Source organism: Staurois parvus, unplaced genomic scaffold, assembly GCF_062004578.1.
Source record: "Staurois parvus isolate SC_StPar_1 unplaced genomic scaffold, SC_StPar_1.0 ptg000282l, whole genome shotgun sequence".
NCBI lineage: Eukaryota > Metazoa > Chordata > Amphibia > Anura > Ranidae > Staurois > Staurois parvus.
The window spans coordinates 8,990,128-9,016,279 of record NW_028318078.1 but is presented as its reverse complement, the minus strand read 5'-3'; the positions used below and the strand labels follow the sequence as shown (position 1 = coordinate 9,016,279).

Sequence of the window (26,152 nt, the reverse complement as noted above, 5' to 3'; positions counted from 1 at the left end):
AAATTCGATTTAAATTTTTTTTTTATTGGATAGGTTTTATGGCTGAAAGTCAAAAATATTTTTTTTATAAAAATGGTCAGTCTTTTTTGTTTATAGTGCAAAAAATAAAAATATGCAGTGGTGATCAAATACCCCCAAAAGAATGTTCTATTTGTGGGAAAAAAATTACATAAATTTTATTTATGTACAGCGTTGCATAAAAGTGCAATTGTCAGTTAAAATTACACAGCACTGTATCACAAAAAAATGGCCTGTCAGGGAGGGGGGGAATCCTACTCTGGAGGGCAAGTGATGAAAATCTATAAGCTATTATGCTCACATTTGACTGCATTCTGCCCCACACTCGGGTTATGCAGCATTTTTATCATACAGCACTAGCTTCACTGTCAGGCTAGGTTCACATATGTGTGGGTGGTGCGGCTGCACCACCCGCACAGAACAATGCGGGACCTACGGGCAGGTGCCATTAATTCTAATAGCAGGCTGCCTGCACTGGACTGGGATCCTTGGTTTCCGTGCAGACTGCGGTTTCCAAAGAAGTGCAGGGACTTCAAATGAATGGGCTCTTGTGCCCGCGGCCCGCAGATGGCAACAAGTAGCTTACCCCCCCCCAAAAAAAAAACCAAAAAAAAAAAAAAAACAACCACACACACACGTTTCACTGCTATTTTTGTTACTGCTGTACCAGCAATTCCGTATGGCTGACCTCTGCGTGTTCTGGGCTGCAAGGGCTCTGCTTTTGGGCTGCAAGGCTCTGTTATGGAGTTGCATTTGCGAAAATAAAGCTGTCACAGCAGCTCCTTCATGCAGACCTTAACTAAACCGGTTTACACAGATGTGCGGTGCCTCCAACAGATTTTGCATACTCTGCAAACAGTGTGCATATGTGGACACGTACCCATATAGATGTCAAATCTGGAGCAGCAGCAGTGTCTATGCAGCCACTGCATCCCATTTGACATGAATGGGACTGTCTACACGCACATGCACAGGACACCTGTGCATCCCTGTGAATTCAAACACAGCCCTCGCCGATATTGGTTTGATCGGCTGCTTTGGAGGGCAGAGGAGAGATCTGGGATCTAAGGCTGGCCATACAATATACAATTTTCTGTTCAATTTCTGCCCAATTTCCTTTAGATTTACCTTCAACAATGTAGTGCAAGGGCCCGCCCTAACTGGATACAATTGAAAGTGTTGTTTAGGGTTGACCTCATTTTTTTTGTAAATCTAAAGCAAAATTGTCAAGACAATTGTATAATGTATGGCCAGCCTTATAGATCCTATCATTCTGTTCAGCTTCACAATTCGTAGAATCTGTATTACAGCTTCCATGAAACAGTGGACACAGTCAGTCTCTTGATGAGAGCCTGTGACAGCTCCTTAGTTGTATTAACCCAGGCTGCATCTGGAGATTACAGCAACAAGGGTGGGGGGTAGGATGAATGGACAGAGGAAGATTTCTACTAATAGAAGAGGAACCAGCACAAGGGACACATCCTAGTGACTGTAAGTTATGCCCCTTGCGCTGATTTCTGTTTTAAAATTTAGGCAACACTTGGGATTTACACAAAAATACATACCCTGACTACTTTTAGATATGATTGCTGATATATTGAAAAAAACATGGAAGTGAGAAAGTATTAACATCATCAAGGTTTGGGCTCTGTACAAAAAAATTAAGATTGGAAATTTATATAAAAAAAAAAATGCAGCAAAAATGCAATACATGCTTTTCTGCAGCATTTCCATTGAAGTCTTTTGAAAGCAAAAATTAGCATTTTTGTCTCTATAAAGTCCCTGACCCTTTCCAAAAAACGCACAGGATTGAACATGTCCCATAGGTAATCATGTTAAATGGACTGTACTGCGTTTCTGCAAAATGCTGCAGAAAACGCTTAGGTGTGAACCTAAGGTAAAAGCGAACCTTCACTTGCCTCTTTATTCTAAGAATAGTTCTCAGAGAATCATTTGCCTTGTATTAAAACGTTATTTGTGAAGCAAACCTTATGTTCATAGACAAATAACGAAGAAAAAAAAAAAATAGAAAAATAAAAACTTAAATAAAATGATCCTCTATATCAGGGATCTCCAAACTTTCGCATGAAAGGCCAGTTTTTTTTTTTTCCCCCAGATTTTAGGGGAGGGTTTGACCATGACCTGTGTGAGTAGGAAATGTCCTGGCATCAGTGGGTATATACAATGTCCCATCTTTGGTATTAAGGGAATATTTAGTGCCCCATTGTTGGTGTCAGTGGAAGGAATAGTTCCCCAACCATTGGGGTCAGTGGGAGGAATAGGGCCCCCATCATTGATGTCAGTTGGAAGAATAGTGTAACATCATTGGAATCAGTGGGAGGAATAGTGTCCCATCATTGAAGTCGGTGGGAGGAATAGTGCCCTATCATTAGTGTCAGTGGGAGGAATAGTGTCCCATTGTTGGTGTCAATGTAGGCATTATTGCCCCATTGTTGGTGTCAGTGAGAGGTATAGTGTCTCATATCAATGAGAGCAAAAGTGTCCCAAGGGCTGGATAAAAGGCACACAAAGCGCCGCATTTGGCCCCCGGTCTGGATTCCACTGCTCTAAATCTATAGAACTCTCCAGCTGACATTGTTGTCTTAAGGTTATATATAGCAAAAATCTCTGCCCCCTACACTGTGAGATTCTTATCCGCTTATATGTATAGTAAATAACATGTAAGAAGTCTTCTGTTTCTAGAGTTATTTAAAGCAAAACATTACAAAAAACGCACTAGTTTAGTGAAAATACATATTTAATTAAAAACAGACACCAATCAAAGTAATCAAAAGATATCAAGAATTTCCTGATGCCTGCTGAGCTCTTTTTTCATATTGTCTCTCCGATTCACGTCTTCTATATACATCATCTGAAATAAGAATATATAATATTTATTATGAATGTGTAGAAACTTTACAAGACCAGAAATCATTTAACAGTAGCAGGAAATAAAGAAAACCCCCATCTGCTTAGCGACCCCTTTAATCTTTCAGAAGTCCCTTGGTAAAGAGTAGGATCTCATAAATCTTATACCCTGTAGGTCAAGGATGAATGAAGAAGCTGCAGAAGTATAATTATTAAATACAAATAATTCCCACGGATTACCTTCATCAAAAAAAAAAGGCACAAATGCACCATTTATATTGTAGTGCTCTTTACAACCGGTTGATAAAACATTTGAAATGCAGTACTCCCTGCAAGGAAGACCTTTCCTGCACCACTGATTTCCAAAAGACACTGCAGAATCAGACACAACCCAATATGTGAGATTCTTGGTCCCCTGCTGCACTCAGTGGTTCAATTCACCAGCCCCTACATTACCACTGTGTCCTGTAGTGACATAGGGATGAGCAGGAAACCAAAGCATGCAGAAGAGCACCAGAAAATTTACATCAGAAATGTTGGATTCTGCAGGATCTTTAGCAGGCAATTTCCCCTCACCAATGCAGAGACTGGTTGCACAGGCAGCAGGAATGAGGATTCAATGTCTCCTGAGCAGGGAGCACTGACTAGAGTCTGCATTACTTGCCTATCCTTCAACAGTCCAAGGTACACTATATTACCAAATGCATTGGGACACCCCTCCAAATCATTGGATTCACGTATACCAATCACCTCCATGGCTACAGGTATATAATATCATACACACAGGCATGCAGACTTCTACAAATATTTGTGAAAGAATGAATCGCTCTCAGGAGCTCAGTGAATTCAAGCGTGGTACAGTGATAGGTTGCCACCTGTGCAATAAGTCCATAAGTGAAATTTCCTTGCTACTAAATATTCCACGGTCAACTGTTGGTGGTATTATAACAAAGTGGAAGCAACTGGGAACAACAGCAACTCAGCCACAAAGTGGTAGGCCACGTAAAAATGACAGATCGGGGTCAGTGCATGCTGAAGCACACAGTGTGCAGAAGTCGCCATCTTTCTGCAGAGTCAATAGCTAAAGACCTCCAAACTTCACGTGGCCTTCAGATTAGCACAACAGTGTTTGGAGAGCTTCATGGAATGGGTTTCCACGACCGAGCAGCTGCATCCAAGCCTTACATCACCAAGTGCAATGCAAAGCGTTGGATGCAGTGGTGTAAAGCACACCGCCACTGGACTCTAGAGCAGTGGAGATGTGTTCTCTGGAGTGATGGATCACTCTTCTCTGTCTGGCAATCTGATGGACGTGTCTGGGTTTGGCGATTGCCAGGAGAACAGTACTTGCCTGACTGCATTGTGGAAAGTGTAAAATTTGGTGGAGGGGGGATTATGGTGTGGGGTTGTTTTTCATGGGTTGGGCTTGGCCCCTTAGTTCCAGTGAATGGAACTCTTAAGGCATCAGCATACCAAGATATTTTGGCCAATTTCATGCTCCCAACTTTGTGGGAACAGTTTGTGGATGGCCCCTTCCTGTTCCAACAGGACTGCACACCAGTGCACAAAGCAAGGTCCATAAAGACATGGATGAGAGAGTTTGGGGTGGAGGAACTTGACTGGCCTGCACAGAGTCCTGACCTCAACCTGACAGAACATCTTTGGGATGAATTAGAGCGGAGATTGAGAGCCAGGCCTTCTCATCAGATTATTATTGCCTGATCTCACAAATGCACTTCTGGAAGAATGGTCAAACATTCCCATAGACACACTCCTAAACATTGTGGACAGCCTTTCCAGAAGACTTAAAGCTGTTATAGCTGCAAAGGGCGGGCCAACTCAATATTGAACCCTATGGACTAAGACTGGGATGCCAATAAATTTCACGTGCGTGTAAATGCAGACGTCCCAAGACTGTTGGCAATATAAATGTACCTCGCTGGCATCTTCTACCCAGCTTCTTCTGGGTGGCAGGATGAAGTTGTCCTAGCACACAGGATCTGTGCTGGAATGTAAAATGAGCTGCGCATGCACAGCTCAGAGTACATTGTAAAGAAGACTGAAAGCAGGCAGGTAGGTTTATTTTATTGCAGAAGAGCAATTGCTTATCTTTTCTGCAATAAGGAGTATGCCTGCTCAAGCTTTTTATTTTTATTTATTTTTTTTATTATATTTAGTTTCACCTTAAGAATTCACATTGTGTATATGATAAAAATTGAAAATTAATAAAATGTCAGCATGCTCAGGAGATCCAGATACAAGCACATGCAAATGCAAATCCCAACTTGTTCAGTAAAAGTTCTACGTACTGAGAGAACATGTATTCATGTTAGAGCTTGTAGCTCTGTGCATTCCTAACTGTGAGCTCACCTGGTCACGGAAAAATCCTTCTCTTTACCATTGATCATAAGCCAATTACATGAGGGTTGTCAATAAATAAACTGACAGTATGTTGTTTGTGTACAGAGAAAGAAACCGCAGTATATTTTCAGTACATGGTTAATCAGGCTTTAAAACATATTTGTCCATTATTCAGCCTATAATACATATCTGAGCCGAGTATTTAGTAAAGATTGCATCAAATGAAAGCTTTAAAATGTTCAATCAAAAATGAAAAAAAAATGAAGACAGGCAATTACTTATAGAAAGTTTAATGCATCCTGACACCACTAAATATGGCCTTTTCATCTACACTTCAATGACGCCTGGTAATGAAATGATAAAACAACATAACCCCTTTTTTATTTGTGGGTTTATAACATAATTTCCTATTGACCGCACATACTAGTGCTTTTCTTAACATTTTAGTGGTATTAAACCCATAAACAAAAATGTAATATATAAAATATTGCGGTTTACCAATCCTTAGATCTGCATTAGTTTCATTTATTTTTTTTTCCTTTCTTTATTTTCACCTGGTGATCCAGCCAGTAAGTCTGTTATTTTTAAACTCACTTTAACAAACTAAGCCGTCCAACAAAAATGACAGTTACAGGGTTGAGAAAAACCATTTAACACAGGGGTGCTTACAATAGTCAGCTTTTATTAATTTATTTAAAATCTTTATCCCAAAAGAGAAAATAAAACTGCTTGAGTAACTGCTTATATAGTCTTAGCTGAAGTTTAGATTTAGAGTAAAGGCTCAAGGTTTTTTACCTTTATGTATTCTATGCATGAACATAAAAAGCTTTCTGTATGCAAGAGCCCCCCCCACCTCCCCCCAATACTTACCTGGGCCCCATCTCAATCCAGCGATCTGCAAAAGAGCAGTGGCTCACTGACAACTCTTCCTCCTCCTCATTGGCAGAGACAGCAGGAGGAGCCATTGACTCCCGCTACTGACGATCACAGCCATTGAGCCAATGAGGAGAGAGCAGGGGCAGGGCCAAGCCACACTCTGTTTGCGAATGGACACACGGAGCATAGGCTCAGGAGCAAGCCTGCTCGGGTGCCCCCATAACAAGCTGCACTCAACAGGAGGGAGGGGCTAGGAGCTCTGGCAGGGAACCCGAGAAGAGTAGGATCAGGGCTATTCTCTGCAAAACCACTGCACAGAGCAGTCTATATGATATGTTTGTTACTTTTTTTTTTTTCTTAAGATCTGCCTTTAATATCACTATTTTTTTTAGGCAAGTCTAACTAAATCTGCTAGACTAACACTACCCTCTTCTCACACTGACACTGCTGCTGTCTAAAAGGTGGCTCTGCTGTTCCTCCAGTGGAATGGAGACAACCTAAGAAAGGAAGTGTGTTACTGGTGGAATCACCAGGTGAAAATAAAAGAAAGTGTTTGCTGACATAAATACAATTAGTAGACTTACAACTGTGGTGGATCCATCATTCTTACTACTTGTCATTACTGGTAATATTGCTACAACCCCTCACAAGAGGATGCTCTTATTTTATGCCATGTAATATGGTAGAAGAATGATTTTGTCTAACTGGAAGTTACCGGAACCTCCACCTATCGCTGCTTGGAGATTCATGGTCAATGTTATAAAGTTAGTCTGATTGAAGAAAGACACAAGTCTATCCAGTTAAACCAAAAGAACGGAAAAAAAATAATACACGATCCTATTACGCACAGTCTATCTAGAGCAGCGGTTCTCAATCTGTGGGTCGCAACCCCTTTAGGGGGTCGCCCAAGACCATCGGAAAACACATATTTCCGATGGTCTTAGGAACTGAGACACCGCTCCTCTATCCCATCCAGGCGGGTCCGCCCACATGCAGATACGCCCACATTTCTGCGGACCGCGATGTGTGGGCAGGATGACATGCTACCCCTGTCATCTGGCCACACCCCCAGGATCACTCAACAGCTCCGCCTCCTCGCAGGCGATTGGCCGCCGGAACTGTAGCTCAGGAGAGGCACACAGGCGGCCAATCACCGGCGAGGAAGTAGAGCTTGGAGAGGAGGAGCCAAGCGGCAGCGCGAAGATCAAAGAAGATAAGAGTGAGGGAGCGGCCGGAGAAGGAAGACAGCTGACCGGTAAGTGTCTGTACCATGCAGATGGTGCTCCTACAGCCAGGTATGCCGGCTGTAGATGGAAGAGGGAAGGAGTGAGCCCAAGCTGGAGCAGGGGTCAGCAAGGCAAGTATCATTGGTGTCAGTGGGAGGAATAGTGCCCCAACATTAGTGTCACTAATACCAACGATGGGTCACTATCCCCCCCCCCCCACCGACACCAACGATGGGTCACTATTCCCCCCCCCCTCCCACCGACACCAACGATGGGTCACTATTCCCCCCCCCCCTCCCACCGACACCAACGATGGGTCACTATTCCCCCTACCACCGACACCAACGATGGGTCACTATTCCTCCCCCCCCCCCCCGACACCAACGATGGGGCACTATTCCTCCCCCCCGACACCAACGATGGGGCACTATTCCTCCCCCCCGACACCAACGATGGGGCACTATTCCTCCCCCCCGACACCAACGATGGGGCACTATTCCTCCCACGCCGACACCAAAGATGGGGCACTATTCCTCCCACGCCGACACCAAAGATGGGGCACTATTCCTCCCACGCCGACACCAAAGATGGGGCACTATTCCTCCCACGCTGACACCAAAGATGGGGCACAATTCCTCCCACGCTGACACCAAAGATGGGGCACAATTCCTCCCACGCTGACACCAAAGATGGGGCACAATTCCTCCCACGCTGACACCAAAGATGGGGCACAATTCCTCCCATGCTGACACCAAAGATGGGGCACAATTCCTCCCACGCTGACACCAAAGATAGGCACAATTCCTCCCACTCTGACACCAACGATGTGGAACTATTCCTCCCACTGACACCAACGATGTGGAACTATTCCTCCCACTGACATCAGTGATGGGGCACTACTCCTCCCACTTGAAAATTAGTTATGAAGTAGCGACAAAAATAATTTTATGGTTGGGGGTCACTGTATTAAAGGGTCACGGCATTAGGAAGGTTGAGAACCACTGATCTAGAGGAAGGCAAAAACCCCATTAAAGCCTGATCCAATTTGCTCCAGCAGGGGAAAAAAAAAAAAATCCTTCCTGATCCCTCAAGAGGCAATGGGATATTTCCTGTGCATTTAGTAAAGAATCCAGGCTTTTTTTTTTTTTTTTTTTTTTAAACAAACAATCTATTGAGTTGGCCAGAACCAGCTGTTGAAGGAGTCTATTCCACACTTCACAGCTTTTACTGTGAAGAAGCATTTCCATATTTGGAGAATAAACCTCTTTTCCTCCAGATGTAAAGTGTGCCCCCTTGTCCTCTGTGATGGCCTTAAAGTGAATTATTCTACACCAAGTTCAATATATAGACCACTTACGTATTTATACATGTAGATTATATAACCCCCCCCAATCTCTTCTTCAAGAAAGAATAAATTCAGTTCCTATAATCGTTCCTCATAGCAGAGCTCCTCCATGCCTCTTACCAGTTTGGTTGCCCTTTTCTGTACTTTCTCCAGTTCCCCAAATTCCTTTTTGTGAACAGTAGCCAAAACTGAACTGCATATTCCAGATGAGGTCTTACTATTTGTACAGGGGTAATATGATATCTCTCTCTGGAGTCTATACCTCTTTTAATAGAAGAGAGGATTTTGCTCGCTTTGGAAACTACAGCTTGGTATTGCATGCCATTATTAAGCTTGTGATCTACCAGAACCCACAGTTGTTCACCTAGTATGTACAGTATGGTTCATGCGGCTTTTTAGCCCACAAATGCATAACTTTACATTTATCAACATTAAACCTCATTTGCCACATAGTTGGCCAATTAAACAGAGCATTGAGGTCAGATACATCCTGTAAGGACGCTATTCCACTGCATAACTTGGTGTCATCTTCAAAAACTGACAAAAAAAAAAAACAAACCAATACAAACCAATGCAGTTTTATTTCTGCCCCAAGAAGTTTGGATTGAGTGGTTGCTAGAGATACTACCATTTAACGTGGAATCTAAAGCCAATAACCACACACACTTTTTAATTATCACCCCTGATCCCCTGGCCCCCTTTATTTTCTCCTATCATTTGAATCCCCTCTCCTCCACATGGTTGCTGTGTGTCCTCACTATAAATCTATTTAGCGTTTTCTCAACCTATAATGTTTGCTGCTTCCTATATAAATAAATACATAAATGGAGTGCTATGTCCAATTACAGAAAAATAAAAAATTAATGTAAAAAAAAAAAAAAAAAAAAAAAAAAAAAAACACCTTCACCAAAAATAAGACTATATAAAACAATAAATGGTGACAAACGTTTTGGTGACAAAAATAACTGTAAAAAATTAATACAAGTCCACTCTGTGTCCAAATTAGGGCCCCAAAAGGCCAATAAAATATCTGTATATACACCGCTCAGAAAAATGAAAGGCACATTTTTTAATCAGAGTATAGCATCAAGTCAATTAAACTCCTGAGATATTGATTTGGGCAGTTAGGGCTCGTTCACACTTGACTTTTTCCAACTCTTGCCAAAGGCCCCTATAGTGTTTGCGGAGCGTTTTTAAAGCTCCAAAAACGCCGTATGCACGGTTTATCGGCAGTTGATAGGCGTTTGGTAAGCATTAAAAAACGCCCCACAAACGCCTATAGTGAAGTTTGAATGGTGCTAACGCTCCGCAAACACCTCGCAACCGCCTACGCTGGCCGGGCGTTTGCGGAGCGGCACCATAGACTTGAATAGGAGGCTTCAACTCCTTACTCGACCAGAGGTGTCCGTTTTGCCGCGACGCTAACACTCCCGTTTGAACACCACTATGTGCTGCAATGTGCAGAATTTTACGAGGCGTTTGGAAAACGGTAAAAATGCTCCCAAACGCCTGTCTGCCGCTTGCTAACAAGGCTAGTGTGAACGTAGCCTTAAGTAGCAGAGGGGGTTGGTAGTCAGTTTCAGCTGCTTTGGTGTTAATGAAATTAACAGGTGCACTAGATGGGCAACAATGAGACGACCCCCAAAACAGGAATGGTTTTACAGGTGGGGGCCATTGATGTTCTTTTCCCCTACTCATCTTTTTTATGGATTTTCGCTAGTTTTGAATTTGGCTAGGGATAGGGTTACTACTGGTAGCAGGAGGAGATGATACCTGGACCCTACAGAGATTGCATAGGCAGTCCAACTCCTCCAGGATGGCAAATCAATATGTGCCATTGCCAGAAGGTTTGCTGTGTCTCCCAGCAGTCTCAAGAGCATGGAGGAGATTCCAGGAAACAGGCAGTTACTCTAGGAGAGCTGAACAGGGCTATAGGTCTTCAACCGATCAGCAAGACTGGCATCTGCTTCTCTGTGCAAGGAAGAACAGGATGAGCACTGCCTCCAGCAGGCCACTGGTGTGAATGTCTTTGACCAAATAATTATTATTACTACGAGTTTATATAGCGCCAAAGGGTTTGCTCAGCGCTGTACAATAGGGGGGACAATACATGGCACAGTACAACAACAACAAACAACGTACGAGGGGTAAGAGGGCCCTACTCTTACGAGCTTACAATCTAGGAGGCTCTAGAAACAGACTTCATGAGGGTGGCCTGAGGGCCCAACGTCCTCTAGTGGGCCCTGTGCTCACTGCCTGGCACCACAGAGCTTGACTGGAATTTGCCATTGAACACCAGAATTGGCAGGTTCTCCACTGGCTCCCTGTGCTTTTCGCAGATGAGAGCAGGTTCACCCTGAGCACATGTGACAGACGTGAAATGGTCTGGAGAAGCCATGGAGAATGTTATGCTGCCTATAACATCATTCAGCATGACTGTTTTGGTGGTGGGTCAGTGATGGTCTGGGGAGGCATATCCATGGAGGGACGCACAGACCTCTACAGGCTAGACAATGGCACCCTGACTGCCATTAGGTATTGAGATGAATTCCATGGACTCATTTGTCAGACCCTACGTGGTGGGTCCTGGGTTCCTCCTGGTGCACAGCAAAGCCCGGCCTCATGTGGGGAGAGTATGCAGGCAGTTCCTGGAGGGTGAAGGAATTTATACCACTGAATGGTCCCCACACTCACCTGACCTAAATCCAACAGAACACCTCTGGGATTTCATGTTTTGGTCCATCCGGCACTGCCAGGTTGCACCTCAGACTATGCAGGAGCTCATTGATGCCCTGGTCCAGATTATAGAGGAAATACCCCAGGACACCATCCATCGTCTCATTAGGAGCATGCCCCAACATCGTTAAGCATGCATACAAGCACGTGGGGGTCATACAAACTACTGAGTACCATTTTGAGTTGCTGCAATGAAATTTCAGCAAAATGGACTAGCCTGCTGCATAATTTTTTTTCTTTTGGGATGTCTTTGAATGCAGTCCTCCATAGGCTGATAATTTTCATTTACATCAACTGATGGGGCATCCTTACATTCCTAAAACATTACCCAGGCCATATAATTTTTTTCTATTGAGATCTGATGTGTTTTCAAAGTGTTCCTTTATTCTTTTTGAGAAGTGTATCTTCAATACATAAATCCAACATGCAGTGTTTCCGGGCCACCTCACAACCAAAATTTGTACAAAAATCTATACCACAACAGAATGAAAACTTACAAAATGTTTCCTTGCCAATCCGAGCATTGATCATAAACCATTCCATGGCACCTCCCAGGATGAAAAAGAAGGGAAGGAATCGATAGAGACCAAATCGCCTCTTCCCTGGGATCAAATCCAGGAGAGTTCCTATTTTACTTCTACTGGCCATATCTGGATGCCTGCAAAAAGAATAGCATTCAGGTTTACACTACTAGAATAAACAACAATGCAAGCCAGCCCAAGAACATTGCATGACAGCATTCATACAAATGGATGAGTGGTAGATTTTCTGTACCCACCTAAAAGCAGTAGTGAAATAAAAAAGAAAAAACAAAAAAAAAAAAAAAAAAAAAAGTAGCTCAAACAGCAATAATCAAGAGGCAGTAAGCATTTTATATGTTTCTGTGGGAACCTCAACTCCCCAGACATAAAAAAACCCAATAAATTAAAGCCTAAATGCAGCCAAAAGCAACATTAGAAAAATCAGCACAAGGGACATAACAGTCAGTAGGATCTGTCCCTTGTGCAGATTGCTCTTCTTCTAGCAATATTTCTGCTCTGTCCTGACACCCCCCATCCTGTCATGATCTTGTGGTGCGGCAGGGGTTAATAACTAAGAGACTCTCAGTGTTTCTCAAGAGAGCCCAACTATGCCCACCCTTTCCGCTCAGCTGCTCCACTCAAAGAAGTCATACTACAAATTCTATGAATGAAACAGGATCTCTGAATGGAGGGGGCAAAGTTATCGATCACCTGCCTGTCTCCCTTTCTTTGATCATTAACATTCAGAGTGGATCACATTCCCTCTAGCTGTACTAAATAAAAATAATATATATAACAAGCAAAGCAGGGCTCACTGTGTCTCACCATTAGTGATCAGCTCTGGTGTGTTTGGATCCTAGTGTACAGCCCCCTGAGCGATCCCATCCTTGTTTCCTGAAGCTGCAAGTGTACTGGGCCAACCATCAGCGGCTGAGGCATTCCCCCACCCCTGCAGCCACAGGTATACACACCACACCCCTTGTGCACGTGCAGCTGGAGTGGAGGGGCTGGGAATGCCCCAGTTGCAGATGGTTGGCCCAGTAAAATGACCCCTTCCTGGCGGGCTCGTTCAGGTGGGTTCACACTAGGATCTGAACATGCATGAGTTCACCACTACTCACCAATTGTTAAAGGATAAGTTCACTTTTGGAACATATTTACATTATCCACCTATTTTTAGGGTGGAACATGTAACATGTTCCAGCATCTGCAGCTCTACAACCCCCCCGCTGCCCCCCTCCCCATGACAGAGCACTGGGGATCTTCTCCCTGCACCTGCTGTCACTTTTTGAAAAACAGCGGTCCACCCACACAGCCGCAACATTGATTCACAGCTTCCTGTGAGGGAATGCCTACAAATACCATCAGCCATTGCGGCTTAAGGCTTGCATTTTCAATGAGCAGTGAGGGCAGTGGTGAGTGTTCTCATAGCCCATTGATCTTCCTGCTCTCAGGTAACTGTCTGCCCGTGTGAGGTATGAGCAGACAGTCATGCGGAGATTTGCAATAACTGGACATTGCACCTGCGATCTGATCACGGGTGCAATGCTCTGCAGGCTCCTTAGAAAAAAATAAATGCACATTTTTTTACCTGCAGAAACTGTGCACTTATGTGTTTTTGTTTTAACCACTTTAGCACCTGAGGATTTACCCCCCTTAATGACCAGGCCTCTTTTTGCTACTCGGCGCTGCACTAATTCAACTGATAATTGCGCGGTCATGCAATGCTGCACCCAAACGAAATTTACGTCCTTTTTTTTCACACAAATAGAGCTTTCTTTCGGTGTAATTTGATCACCTGTGCGCTTTTTATTTTTCACACTATAAACAAAAAAAAGGCCAAAAATTTTGAAGAAAAATATTTTTTACTTTCAGCTATAAAAAATATATAGTAAACTCAAAGTTGGTTATAAATTTAGGCCAAAATGTATTCTGCTCCATGTTTTTGGTAAAAAAAATCCCAATAAGTGTATATCGATTGCTTTGTGTGGAAGTTATAGCGTCTACAAACTATGGTATAAATACTGCAATTTACACCATTTTTCTGCTATACAGCGCTGCGCTAGTTTAACAGACAATTGCGCGGTCATGCAATACGGTACATAAATGAAATTTACATCCTTTTTTCCCCCACAAATTGAGCTTTCTTTCGGTGGTATTTGATCACCTGTGCGGTTTTTATTTTTTGCGCTATAAAAAAAAAAAAAAAAGGCTGACAATTGAGGAAAAAAAAAAACAATATTTTGGACTTTTTGCTATAAAACATGTCCAGTAAAAAAAAAATAAAAAAAAAAAATGCAAAAATCAAATTTAGTCATAAATTTCTGCCAAAATGCATTCTGCGACATGTCTTTGCTAAAAAAAATCCCAATACGTGTAAATTAATTGGTTTACGTGAAAGTTACAGCGTTTACAAATGGCGGGAAAGATACTGGAATTTTTATTTATACTAATAATGGCGCCAATCAGCGACTTTTGGCGGCAATCAGCGACATATGGTGGCGACCAGCGACATATGGCAGGACTGCGGCGGACATTTTGACACTGGGGGGGGGGGAACTGACTTGGGGTCACTGACATCCCCAGTGACACCAATACAGTGATCAGTGAAAAAAAACCACTGAAAAACTGTACTAATGTCACTGGGGAGGAAGGGGTTAACATTTTTAGAATTTGCAGTGTAAGGGGAGTGTTTTACTAGGGGGCGGGGGTGTGTACTGGATGGGGGGGGGGGGAAGGGAGGGGTGAGCTGATTGAGGGAGAGAAACTCTGCAGCTTCTCACAAGCTGTCAGAGAACTGACACAGAACAGGGCTGTGTGTAAACAATGCAGCCCTGCTCTGTGTTAGCGATCACCGGCAATCGCGGGAAAACGGCCGGGTGACCCGTCGGCTGACACCCGCTGCTGACACCTGTGGGACAGGTAGGGCGGGCGCGCGCCTCCCCCTACCTATTTTGAAGGCAGCCGTTTTAAAACGTGCTTTTGCCTACGAGCGCCGCCCTGCCACCGTTTATATGCGGTGGCTGGGCGGCAAGTGGTTAAAGGTGAACCTCTCCTTACGAGTTTAATGCTTCTCAGCTTTATCCCCAACTCCAAATAAAACAACGATCCCTTGGAGTGGGCTTCCACTAGAGGAGAGGAGAGTTTTACTTACGCGATCCTCCACTCCGCTGGCAGATGGCGCTCCCCCACAATCTGCAGATGGGACATACTAAAAAGGAATGACAGTATGTAATCCCCATAGACTTTACCAGGGTGGTGGAATGCCCATAATGAACTATGGAAAACAAAATATAAACTCATTTCCACGCAAATCTGAGAAACATGGCAATTTCACATTTCCCATATGTTCCCAGAGTACAGTAACAGATAGTAAGATTGAAATTATTTGGAATTATAGCGGTTATCTAGGGAATGACAGATAAATGACACAAAGAAATGCCCACAGAGTTTAAATGGGAAGCAAAATGTGACCTGAAGTCAGAAACATTAGACATATCACATAAGTCCTTAGCAGACATACTCTCCAAGTTCAGTGGTGATATTTAAAATTGAGATTATGCGGGATTATCATTGCTTTTTCTATGGAATGACAAGGGTGAATGACAGAAGGGAATGCCCATAGAATAGAATGGGAAGTAATATATGAATTTATTTGCAGACAAATCTGTGTAACGTAACAATTACCATTTCCCACAGGTGATCCCCAGCAGATTGTAAAATTGAAACTATTTGGGAATATAGCATTTTTCTAGGGCATTCCCTTCTGTCATTCACCTTTGATCCTGCTTTAATCCCACGTAATCTAAATTATGAAAGAGGATGTTACGGCGAGTAAATAGATACCCAACATGTCACGCTTTAAGATTGCGCACGCTCGTGGAATGGCGTGAAACTGTGGTACTCCATGGGTTATGCTTTAAAAAGGTCTACAGGTTAGCAGTATTAAGTTACAGAGGAGGTCAAGTGCGAGAATTATTGCTCCTGTTCTGATGTTTGTGGCGATACCCCTTTTTTTGCACTGTCCCTTTAAAAAATGTTTTAATTACTTTTATTCCTATCACAAGAAATGCATGCATTCCTTGTGATAGAAATAATTAGTGACAGGTCCTCTTTATGGAGAGATACGAGGTCAATAAGACCCCACATCTCTCCTCTGCAATGTAAAGCATTGGATCAAGGGAAAAAAATAAAAAATAATTGATGTAGTGCTTTAAAAAAGGGAAAGAAGAAAAATGGCCGGAACAGGAAGTGACATCGCTCCGGTCCTCCAAGGGCATAGAGATGAGTGGAAGCCATCTTTCCTTCACTCATTTCTATGCCCAGCGCCAGGATCATTCGATTTCTCAGGTAAGGCTGAGAACTACCGAGCGGTAGCAGGGGGTGGCCCGAGCAGGGTTTTCTCAGCACCTGGTGGTTTTTTTCATTTCGGCCGACAACCAAAAGAGGTGTTTTCGGCTGAAACGTTCGACCACTGAAATTTCGGTGCATCCCTAGTTTTTTGTTGTACACCTAATGACTCCAAGTCACTGCTTCCCATTATACTCTATGGGTATGCCCTTCTGTCATTCATCCTGGTCATTCCATAGAAAACAAATGATAATCCTGCTTAGGATTCTTTCACACTGAGGAGTTTTTGCGTAAAAAAAAGCACCTGAAAAGCTCAAGAAAAACGCTTCATATATGTGAATGTATATCTATGTATGTTTTCACACTGAGGCGTTGCACTTGCGGTGTGGTGTAAAAACTCTTGCTTGCAGCATCTTTGGGCATGCTTATAGTTGAGTTAAGCGCTCCACAAACCCCTCTTCCCATGGAAATAAATGGAAAATGCCTAAAAAAAAAAAAAAAAAAAAAAAAAAAAAAAATACCTCAAAAAGCCTGAAAGTGCCTCTGAGAAGCATTTCTGGTGCAGTTTTTAAGTCTCGTGTCCTTTAAAAATGCTCAGAAAGCATGGCAAAAGCGCAGTAAAAACGCCTATGCGTTTTTGTGGCGGATTAGTGTGAAAGTAGCCTTAGCCTCAGTTTTAAGCATCACCACTGAACGCAGGAAAGTATGTCTGCTAAGGATTTATGTGAGATGTCTAATGGCTCTGACTCCAGGGCACATTTTACTTCCCATTATCCTCTATGGACATTCCCTTTTGTCATTCCATAGAAAGCAATGACAATCCCAATTAATCTCAATTTTAAACATCACCACTGAATGTAGAGAATATGTCTGTTAAAGAAATGACAGTTGGAAAATGACAGTTGGAAAATGACAGTTGGAAAATGACAGTTGGAAAATGACAGTTGGAAAATGACAGTTGGAAAATGACAGTTGGAAAATGACAGTTGGAAAATGACAGTTGGAAAATGACAGTTGGAAAATGACAGTTGGAAAATGACAGTTGGAAAATGACAGTTGGAAAATGACAGTTGGAAAATGACAGTTGGAAAATGACAGTTGGAAAATGACAGTTGGAAAATGACAGTTGGAAAATGACAGTTGGAAAATGACAGTTGGAAAATGACAGTTGGAAAATGACAGTTGGAAAATGACAGTTGGAAAATGACAGTTGGAAAATGACAGTTGGAAAATGACAGTTGGAAAATGACAGTTGGAAAATGACAGTTGGAAAATGACAGTTGGAAAATGACAGTTGGAAAATGACAGTTGGAAAATGACAGTTGGAAAATGACAGTTGGAAAATGACAGTTGGAAAATGACAGTTGGAAAATGACAGTTGGAAAATGACAGTTGGAAAATGACAGTTGGAAAATGACAGTTGGAAAATGACAGTTGGAAAATGACAGTTGGAAAATGACAGTTGGAAAATGACAGTTGGAAAATGACAGTTGGAAAATGACAGTTGGAAAATGACAGTTGGAAAATGACAGTTGGAAAATGACAGTTGGAAAATGACAGTTGGAAAATGACAGTTGGAAAATGACAGTTGGAAAATGACAGTTGGAAAATGACAGTTGGAAAATGACAGTTGGAAAATGACAGTTGGAAAATGACAGTTGGAAAATGACAGTTGGAAAATGACAGTTGGAAAATGACAGTTGGAAAATGACAGTTGGAAAATGACAGTTGGAAAATGACAGTTGGAAAATGACAGTTGGAAAATGACAGTTGGAAAATGACAGTTGGAAAATGACAGTTGGAAAATGACAGTTGGAAAATGACAGTTGGAAAATGACAGTTGGAAAATGACAGTTGGAAAATGACAGTTGGAAAATGACAGTTGGAAAATGACAGTTGGAAAATGACAGTTGGAAAATGACAGTTGGAAAATGACAGTTGGAAAATGACAGTTGGAAAATGACAGTTGGAAAATGACAGTTGGAAAATGACAGTTGGAAAATGACAGTTGGAAAATGACAGTTGGAAAATGACAGTTGGAAAATGACAGTTGGAAAATGACAGTTGGAAAATGACAGTTGGAAAATGACAGTTGGAAAATGACAGTTGGAAAATGACAGTTGGAAAATGACAGTTGGAAAATGACAGTTGGAAAATGACAGTTGGAAAATGACAGTTGGAAAATGACAGTTGGAAAATGACAGTTGGAAAATGACAGTTGGAAAATGACAGTTGGAAAATGACAGTTGGAAAATGACAGTTGGAAAATGACAGTTGGAAAATGACAGTTGGAAAATGACAGTTGGAAAATGACAGTTGGAAAATGACAGTTGGAAAATGACAGTTGGAAAATGACAGTTGGAAAATGACAGTTGGAAAATGACAGTTGGAAAATGACAGTTGGAAAATGACAGTTGGAAAATGACAGTTGGAAAATGACAGTTGGAAAATGACAGTTGGAAAATGACAGTTGGAAAATGACAGTTGGAAAATGACAGTTGGAAAATGACAGTTGGAAAATGACAGTTGGAAAATGACAGTTGGAAAATGACAGTTGGAAAATGACAGTTGGAAAATGACAGTTGGAAAATGACAGTTGGAAAATGACAGTTGGAAAATGACAGTTGGAAAATGACAGTTGGAAAATGACAGTTGGAAAATGACAGTTGGAAAATGACAGTTGGAAAATGACAGTTGGAAAATGACAGTTGGAAAATGACAGTTGGAAAATGACAGTTGGAAAATGACAGTTGGAAAATGACAGTTGGAAAATGACAGTTGGAAAATGACAGTTGGAAAATGACAGTTGGAAAATGACAGTTGGAAAATGACAGTTGGAAAATGACAGTTGGAAAATGACAGTTGGAAAATGACAGTTGGAAAATGACAGTTGGAAAATGACAGTTGGAAAATGACAGTTGGAAAATGACAGTTGGAAAATGACAGTTGGAAAATGACAGTTGGAAAATGACAGTTGGAAAATGACAGTTGGAAAATGACAGTTGGAAAATGACAGTTGGAAAATGACAGTTGGAAAATGACAGTTGGAAAATGACAGTTGGAAAATGACAGTTGGAAAATGACAGTTGGAAAATGACAGTTGGAAAATGACAGTTGGAAAATGACAGTTGGAAAATGACAGTTGGAAAATGACAGTTGGAAAATGACAGTTGGAAAATGACAGTTGGAAAATGACAGTTGGAAAATGACAGTTGGAAAATGACAGTTGGAAAATGACAGTTGGAAAATGACAGTTGGAAAATGACAGTTGGAAAATGACAGTTGGAAAATGACAGTTGGAAAATGACAGTTGGAAAATGACAGTTGGAAAATGACAGTTGGAAAATGACAGTTGGAAAATGACAGTTGGAAAATGACAGTTGGAAAATGACAGTTGGAAAATGACAGTTGGAAAATGACAGTTGGAAAATGACAGTTGGAAAATGACAGTTGGAAAATGACAGTTGGAAAATGACAGTTGGAAAATGACAGTTGGAAAATGACAGTTGGAAAATGACAGTTGGAAAATGACAGTTGGAAAATGACAGTTGGAAAATGACAGTTGGAAAATGACAGTTGGAAAATGACAGTTGGAAAATGACAGTTGGAAAATGACGTATATTTGCAGACACATGATGTGTCTGCAAATATATTCTCATTCCATAGAAAGCTATGATAATCCTGCTTAACCAGTTGCCGTCCGGCCTTAGCCAGATGGCAGCCGGGCGAGCAGCTCGTCCCTCCGGGTGGACGCCATATGACGTCCTTTCAGGAATGCGCAGTGCGCCTGCCCGCAGGGCCGCTCTGTGGCGCGATCTGTCACCGGCCGTGTACTTCAGACACAGCCGATGACAGATCTGTGTACCGGCCCCATTTCCAGTACCATGTGACCAATCACAGCAGGTCACATGACAGTTGTATACAATGGATGGCTTCCTTTCATGCCATTCATTGTATACTAGTGTGTCTAGCTGTGAATGGTCACAGGGATCACATGCACAAGCTGGGCCAATCACATCAAACCCTGAATGTCATGTCATGTCATTCAGGTAAATGCTAATACCAGTAACAAAAAAGGTGAAACACACAATTACAAATTACCAAAAATTAAATCACTTGATACACCTAAACATTCACCAGCACGAGGTGTTTTTCACCGTATAGGAATTTATGGTGTTTTTTTCAACCACATTGGACACTTTGTTTTTGTATTGAAGCAACCGCATATTCAGTTATATGCGTTGTTTGTTGATGTACTTGTGTGCACGTTATTTTTTTTTTTGTATTGCACTATCATGCATGTTATTTTAGGTGCGTTTCATTATTTTTGGTTCATATAGTTTGGAAAATTTCTTGATAGAGTGGGGGAATCATATATGCACGAAGTACATTTTTGGGTTAGTCAGCACCTGAGCACTATTGATTGTCTAGTCCTTTTTGGACTTTTGACTTTCTGATTCATTTTAAGATCATTTTGAGCACATTAGATGTAATGGTCCCATTTTGGACTTTCTTTGTCACATTCATGACCCAGGAGGATCATATCACATACACTGCTGTGTGAGTGTTGTTGACACTAATTATATGTGTATTGTTTCCTTGTGTATGGGATATTCACTTTATTATTTGACCTCTTTATAAAGGCAGTGCCTGAGAGGTTGTATCACCTTGCATGGTTTTGGTTTTCACTTATATTATTTATACATATGTATGGAATGTGGTCATATGACGTAATTTAATATTGGATATTTTGTAATTGTGTGTTCACATTTTTTGTTACTGGTATTAGCGCTACATCTTTTATGTATAGATCATTAGGTATATGATTAGATGTTGGCAGCTGTACTATCTATCTATCTATATATCTATATATCTATATATCTATATATCTATATATCTATATCATTTATTCACATTGTTATTTTAGGAATAGAGCGCATGAGGTAATTTCATTTTTTATTAGTATTCAGGTAAATGCTTGCTTCTAGCAAAGTAATTCTTTGCTATAAGAAAATTGTGAAAAAAAAAAAAAATACTGATAACTTCCCCAAAGTAGTACATTGTTACTATGGTAACATTGTACTACTTTGGTCATAGTAAAATTAAAAAAAATTATACAATTATAATTGTTTTTTCGTACTGTCACTAGTCAGTGTCCCTGATCACCACCATGCCAGTTATATGGTGACACTGTACTGCACTGGTGACAGTATGTTTAAAAAAAAAAAAAAAGTGAAAATAATTCATTTTTTCATTTTCTGAAAAATTATGACAAAAAAAAATTACAATTTCAAAAAACTTATCATGCCTCTTATGAAATATGTCGGACTGTTTACTTTGCAAAAATTGGTCATTTGGGGGGGGGGGGTATCTGTACTGTTCTGACATTCTTGGACCTCAAGAAATTAGATTGGCCGTCAGTACTTCAGGATTGATCAATTTTCAGATCTATACCATAGTTTGTGAACTTTAAAAAAAAATTCCTACAAACTAAATAATACATCCTAATTTGGGTTATTTTCACCAAAGAAATGCAGTAGAATACATTTGGGCCTAAATTTATGAACAATTATTTATTTGCAAACTTTTATAACAGAAACAAAGAAAAATGTGTTTTTTTTTCTTCAAAAATTTCGGTCTTTTTTTGTTAATTTTGCAAAAAAATAAAAACCCCAGCGGTGATTAAATACCACCAAAAGAAAGCTCTAGTTGTGTGAAGAAAATGATAAAACTTTAGTTTGGGTACAGTGTTGTATGACCGCGCAATTGTCAAAATGTTAGAGAGCTGAAACCTGAAAAATGGCCTGGGCAGGAAGGGGGTGAAAGTGCACGGTATTGAAGAGGTAAATCTCATTCAAATGAATGTGGAGAGTATGTCTGCTAACATTTTTTTCTTATAGAACTAATGGTTTTGACACCAGGTCACATCTTGCTTCTCATTATACTCTATGGGTATTCCCTTCTGTCATTCATCCTTGTCATTCCATAGAAAGCAATGATAATCCCGCTTAACCACTTGCCTACTAAGCATTTATACCCCCTTCCTTCCTGTCACTTTGAGTGACAATTGCGCTGTCATGCAACACTGCACCCATATGAAATTTTTATAATTTTTTCACATAAATATAGCTCTCTTTTGGTGGTTATTACTCGCCGCTGGGCGTTTTATTTTTTGTGCTATAAACAAAAAAAAAAAATAAGAGCAACATTTTTTTTTTCTTTGTTTCTATTCTAAAATTTTGCAAACAGGTCATTTTTCTCCTTCACTAATGTGCGTTGATGAGGCTGCACTGATAGGCAGCACTGACAAGGTGGCACTGATATGCAACAATGATGGGCACTGATAGGCAACAATGAGATGCAACAATTAGGGGCACTGATAGGCAGCACTGAATTGCAACAATGATGGGCACTGATAGGCAGCACTGACTGGCGGCACTGCTGGGCACTGATCATCTGGGTACTGATCATCAGTGCCAATCCATCCTCGGACAATTGCCGGTTATCGTCAGCACTTTCCTCGCGTTGTGACAGCATGAGGAAAGTGCAGCCGATAACCGGCAACTGCATTTACCGGTGATCACTGGACATGGCTGATCACGTGGTAAAAGGCCACTGTGATTGGCCTTTTACCACATCATGTGATCAGCTGTGTCTGTAGGACACAGTGATCAGAGATCGCCAGGGGCACGCGGGAGGACGTCATATGACGCCCTCCCAGAACTGGTCGGCCGCAGTGAAGCCATCAGTCGGCTATCTGTGGCCGGCAAGTGGTTAATCTCAATTTTAAACATCACCACTGAATGTGGAAAGTATATTTGCTAAGGATTTATTAGGAGTGTTGAATGGTTCTGACTCCAGGTTGCATCTTGGTTCCCATTAGACCCAATGGACATTCTCTTTTGTCATTCCATAGAAAACAGCTCTCTATTGTGTGCACAATTATTAGAGGAGTATTTTGACCAAACCCTCATTTTTATGCATAACTCCAACTCCAAGCTGTTGTCCAACTCCAAGCTGTATAAACCTGAATGCTGATTGGATTTCAGCATATCAGGTGATGTGTATTTGTGTAATGAGGGAGGGTGTGGCCTAAAGAGATCAACACCCTATATCAAGGTGTGCATAATTATTAGGTAGCGTCTTATCCTATGGGCATTCCACTGCCCTGTTAAAGTTTATGGGCGGTTCAGTCTGTCATTCATTTTAGTGTGTCCCTCTGGTGGCGAGGTGTCCATCAGCATTATCACATGCAGTCAGTGCAGGGCTATGGATCCTGCTTTGGTCTTGATGACATCAGGACCCTAGACCAAAGAAGCACGGACTTGAAGACGCTGAAGGTACCAGGCAAGCCGCAGACGTGCACAGAGGATCCGGTATGTTTCGTTATTTCCCTTGAACACCTACATTCCAAAGGATTAACTTTGTTAGTTGGCTGGAGTTGGGCTTTAATGTAGCATGCAGCCCTTTATAAACAGCGGTCTTCACCCATGATCTGATTGGGCGGTCTGTTTATTACCAAGAATCCCTCTTGACATTGATACCCTCCCCCACCTCCTATTCAGTGCAGTAGATCTCCAGGTCACCTCTTATGTCCTCCAACAACCACACTACTGAAATATCACTATATATATATATATACTGAGATATCCCAACTCCTGATGATTTGCTGCAACACTTACCAGTGACAGATCCCAGCTCACAGACTGTAGACACATGTGCACGGTGAGCTTCCTCCTCTATACTCTGCCCTGATCACCTCTCCTAGCACGGCTCAGCACATGGCCAAACAGCACTCCACCCAGGGATTTCATTGACATGTGATGAACAAACATGACTTCACCCTGAGAAATGACTGCATGAGCACACCACTAGAGGCAGCAGATAGAGCACACACAGCCAGGGAAAGGAAGACACAGGACTCCTTCAGGACAAATATGACTATGCCCTGGGTAGAGGTGGAAGGGGAGCATTCATAGGCTCAGCTAAATCCAGATTGGATTTTTCATTTCGCTCAGGTGAATGAATCCATTCACAGCAGAATGGGGAAAATTCATAAAGAATGTGCCAATGCCTCATCAGAATTGTCTGCTGTCTGTGCCACTAATGCTGGGCCTTGAGACAGATTCATGTCAGTAAATTGTGCACGAATCCTAAATGAGCGATTTTTTTTTTTTTTTTTTTTTTTTTTTTTTTTTTTTCCGATCAATCTCTTCCAATAGGAATGGTCAGCCCATCCAATTGATATGACACACGGGGAAGTGGATTTCAATCGATAGTTAAAATATGATCATTTACAATTCTGGATCGCATCTCTGTTCCCACCATTCAATCTCATAATCCGATATATTGAAATACGTATTTATGAATAAAGTATCTCAGTGCTGCCAACTGAAGCAAAACGAACGATCATTTCCACCCTGTCTGATCAGCTCTGATCGAATCCAATCTACATGAAGAGAAGTTATGGCTATTCAATTGCAGATTTGAACATTTTGATTGGATTACACAGCTTCCCACTGCCCCGCGACGCTTTGGCTTCGGCCTTCTATACATACAGTTTTGGTGTGTGCAGGATATTTGCTGTGTTTTCAGAAAACACACTAAACCGCAGTACATAATAGAAGTCCATGGCAAAGGACAGCTAACCGCACCAAAACCACAGATGCACTGCGGCCAAAGCATAGCAGCTCAGTGTGCAACCACCATAATGGCGGGAATAAGAAAATCGTACGAAAAATTGTTGATCAAATGATCGATTATCTCGTCGTTGATGAGCAGGATGTTATAATTGATAACGATATTGTGAATGAAAACATCCGGTTGAACAATGAAAAATGTTGTTTTGCATGCGAACAACTGATTTTCTATGTGGTGGTATGACGGTCACCAAAAAAAATCTATCAAGCATGAGCAAAAACAGAAGATGTTTATCTTCAAGGCTCCATAAATCTAATTTATTCCAAGAATCCTTAATTCCAAATATTTATGTCCAAACGCTCATTCTGGGTGGCAGGGCGTGGCTACAAGGTCACATGCACACTACATCACTTCCACTTGTATGGAAGAAGTCGACACGTATTGCTTGATGAACAATTTATTTATTTATTTATTTTTGATTCGTCAATTTCGACGAACGCCGATCAGTCGTCGGATGACCGATCAGTCGATTTTCTTACCGTGTATTCCTGCCACAACAATCTGACTATACACTCCGTTTTACCCTAGGTTCACACCTAAGCATTTTTCACAGCGTTTTGCAGAAAAGCACTACAGTCTATTTAACATGATCTATGGGACACATTCACATCTCCACGTTTTCACCCGGGGCATTTTTTGGAAAGGGTCAGGGACTTTTTTAAATTCAAAAAGTTGTGTTTTTGGTTCTATAGACTTGAATGGAAATGCTGCAGAAAAGCATGTAGTGCATTTTTTTAATGCGTTTTTAATCTGCCTAGCAACAAGAAAAAAGCAACAAAAAACTCAAACGCATGTGCAAAAAGACAAAACGCACTGCAGAAACAGATCAAACTGCATAGGTGTGAACCTAGAGTTAGATCTACCAAAACTATCCAATCATATTCAATCAGGGCAGGCCCTTACACTACATAATTATTGGCAAATCTAAAGCTACACACACATTACAATCCAATAGTACAATCTCTCTTTACATCTACCAACAGCTATGTAATGCTAGGGCCTGTCTGGTTGGACACAGAGTGGTTGGATCGTTCAGGCAGGCCCTCATAGTACATGGTTTTAGTAAATCTAATGCTCACCATACACATTACAATCTTGCTGTACAATCTTTTTACAATCCACTTTAGATTTACCAAATATATGTAATATGA

The 26,152-nt window shown here is 41.5% G+C and overlaps 1 protein-coding gene across 1 annotated transcript; it reads right to left on the bottom strand.

The window, feature by feature from the left end:
• Window positions 1-2,758: 2,758 nt before the first annotated feature.
• UQCC5 (ubiquinol-cytochrome c reductase complex assembly factor 5) lies at window positions 2,759-24,099 on the bottom strand. The gene is made up of 4 exons (XM_089681835.1): window positions 23,984-24,099; window positions 15,106-15,162; window positions 11,928-12,088; window positions 2,759-2,890 (listed from the first exon to the last, which is right to left on the bottom strand). The coding sequence occupies exons 2-4, from the start codon at window positions 15,159-15,161 to the stop codon at window positions 2,817-2,819; spliced, it is 291 nt and encodes a 96-aa protein (XP_089537961.1). The 5' UTR covers window position 15,162; window positions 23,984-24,099; the 3' UTR covers window positions 2,759-2,816.
• Window positions 24,100-26,152: the final 2,053 nt, after the last annotated feature.

Coding starts and splice junctions, on each gene's coding strand:
- UQCC5 (XM_089681835.1), bottom strand. CDS start 15,161: ATGTCCCATCTGCAGATTGTGGGGGAGCGCCATCTGCCAGCGGAGTGG. Junction 12,089..15,105: donor CCAGCGGAGTGGAGGATCGC/GTAAGTAAAACT, acceptor TTCTTTTTGCAG/GCATCCAGATATGGCCAGTA. Junction 2,891..11,927: donor GATTGGCAAGGAAACATTTT/GTAAGTTTTCAT, acceptor TTCTTATTTCAG/ATGATGTATATAGAAGACGT.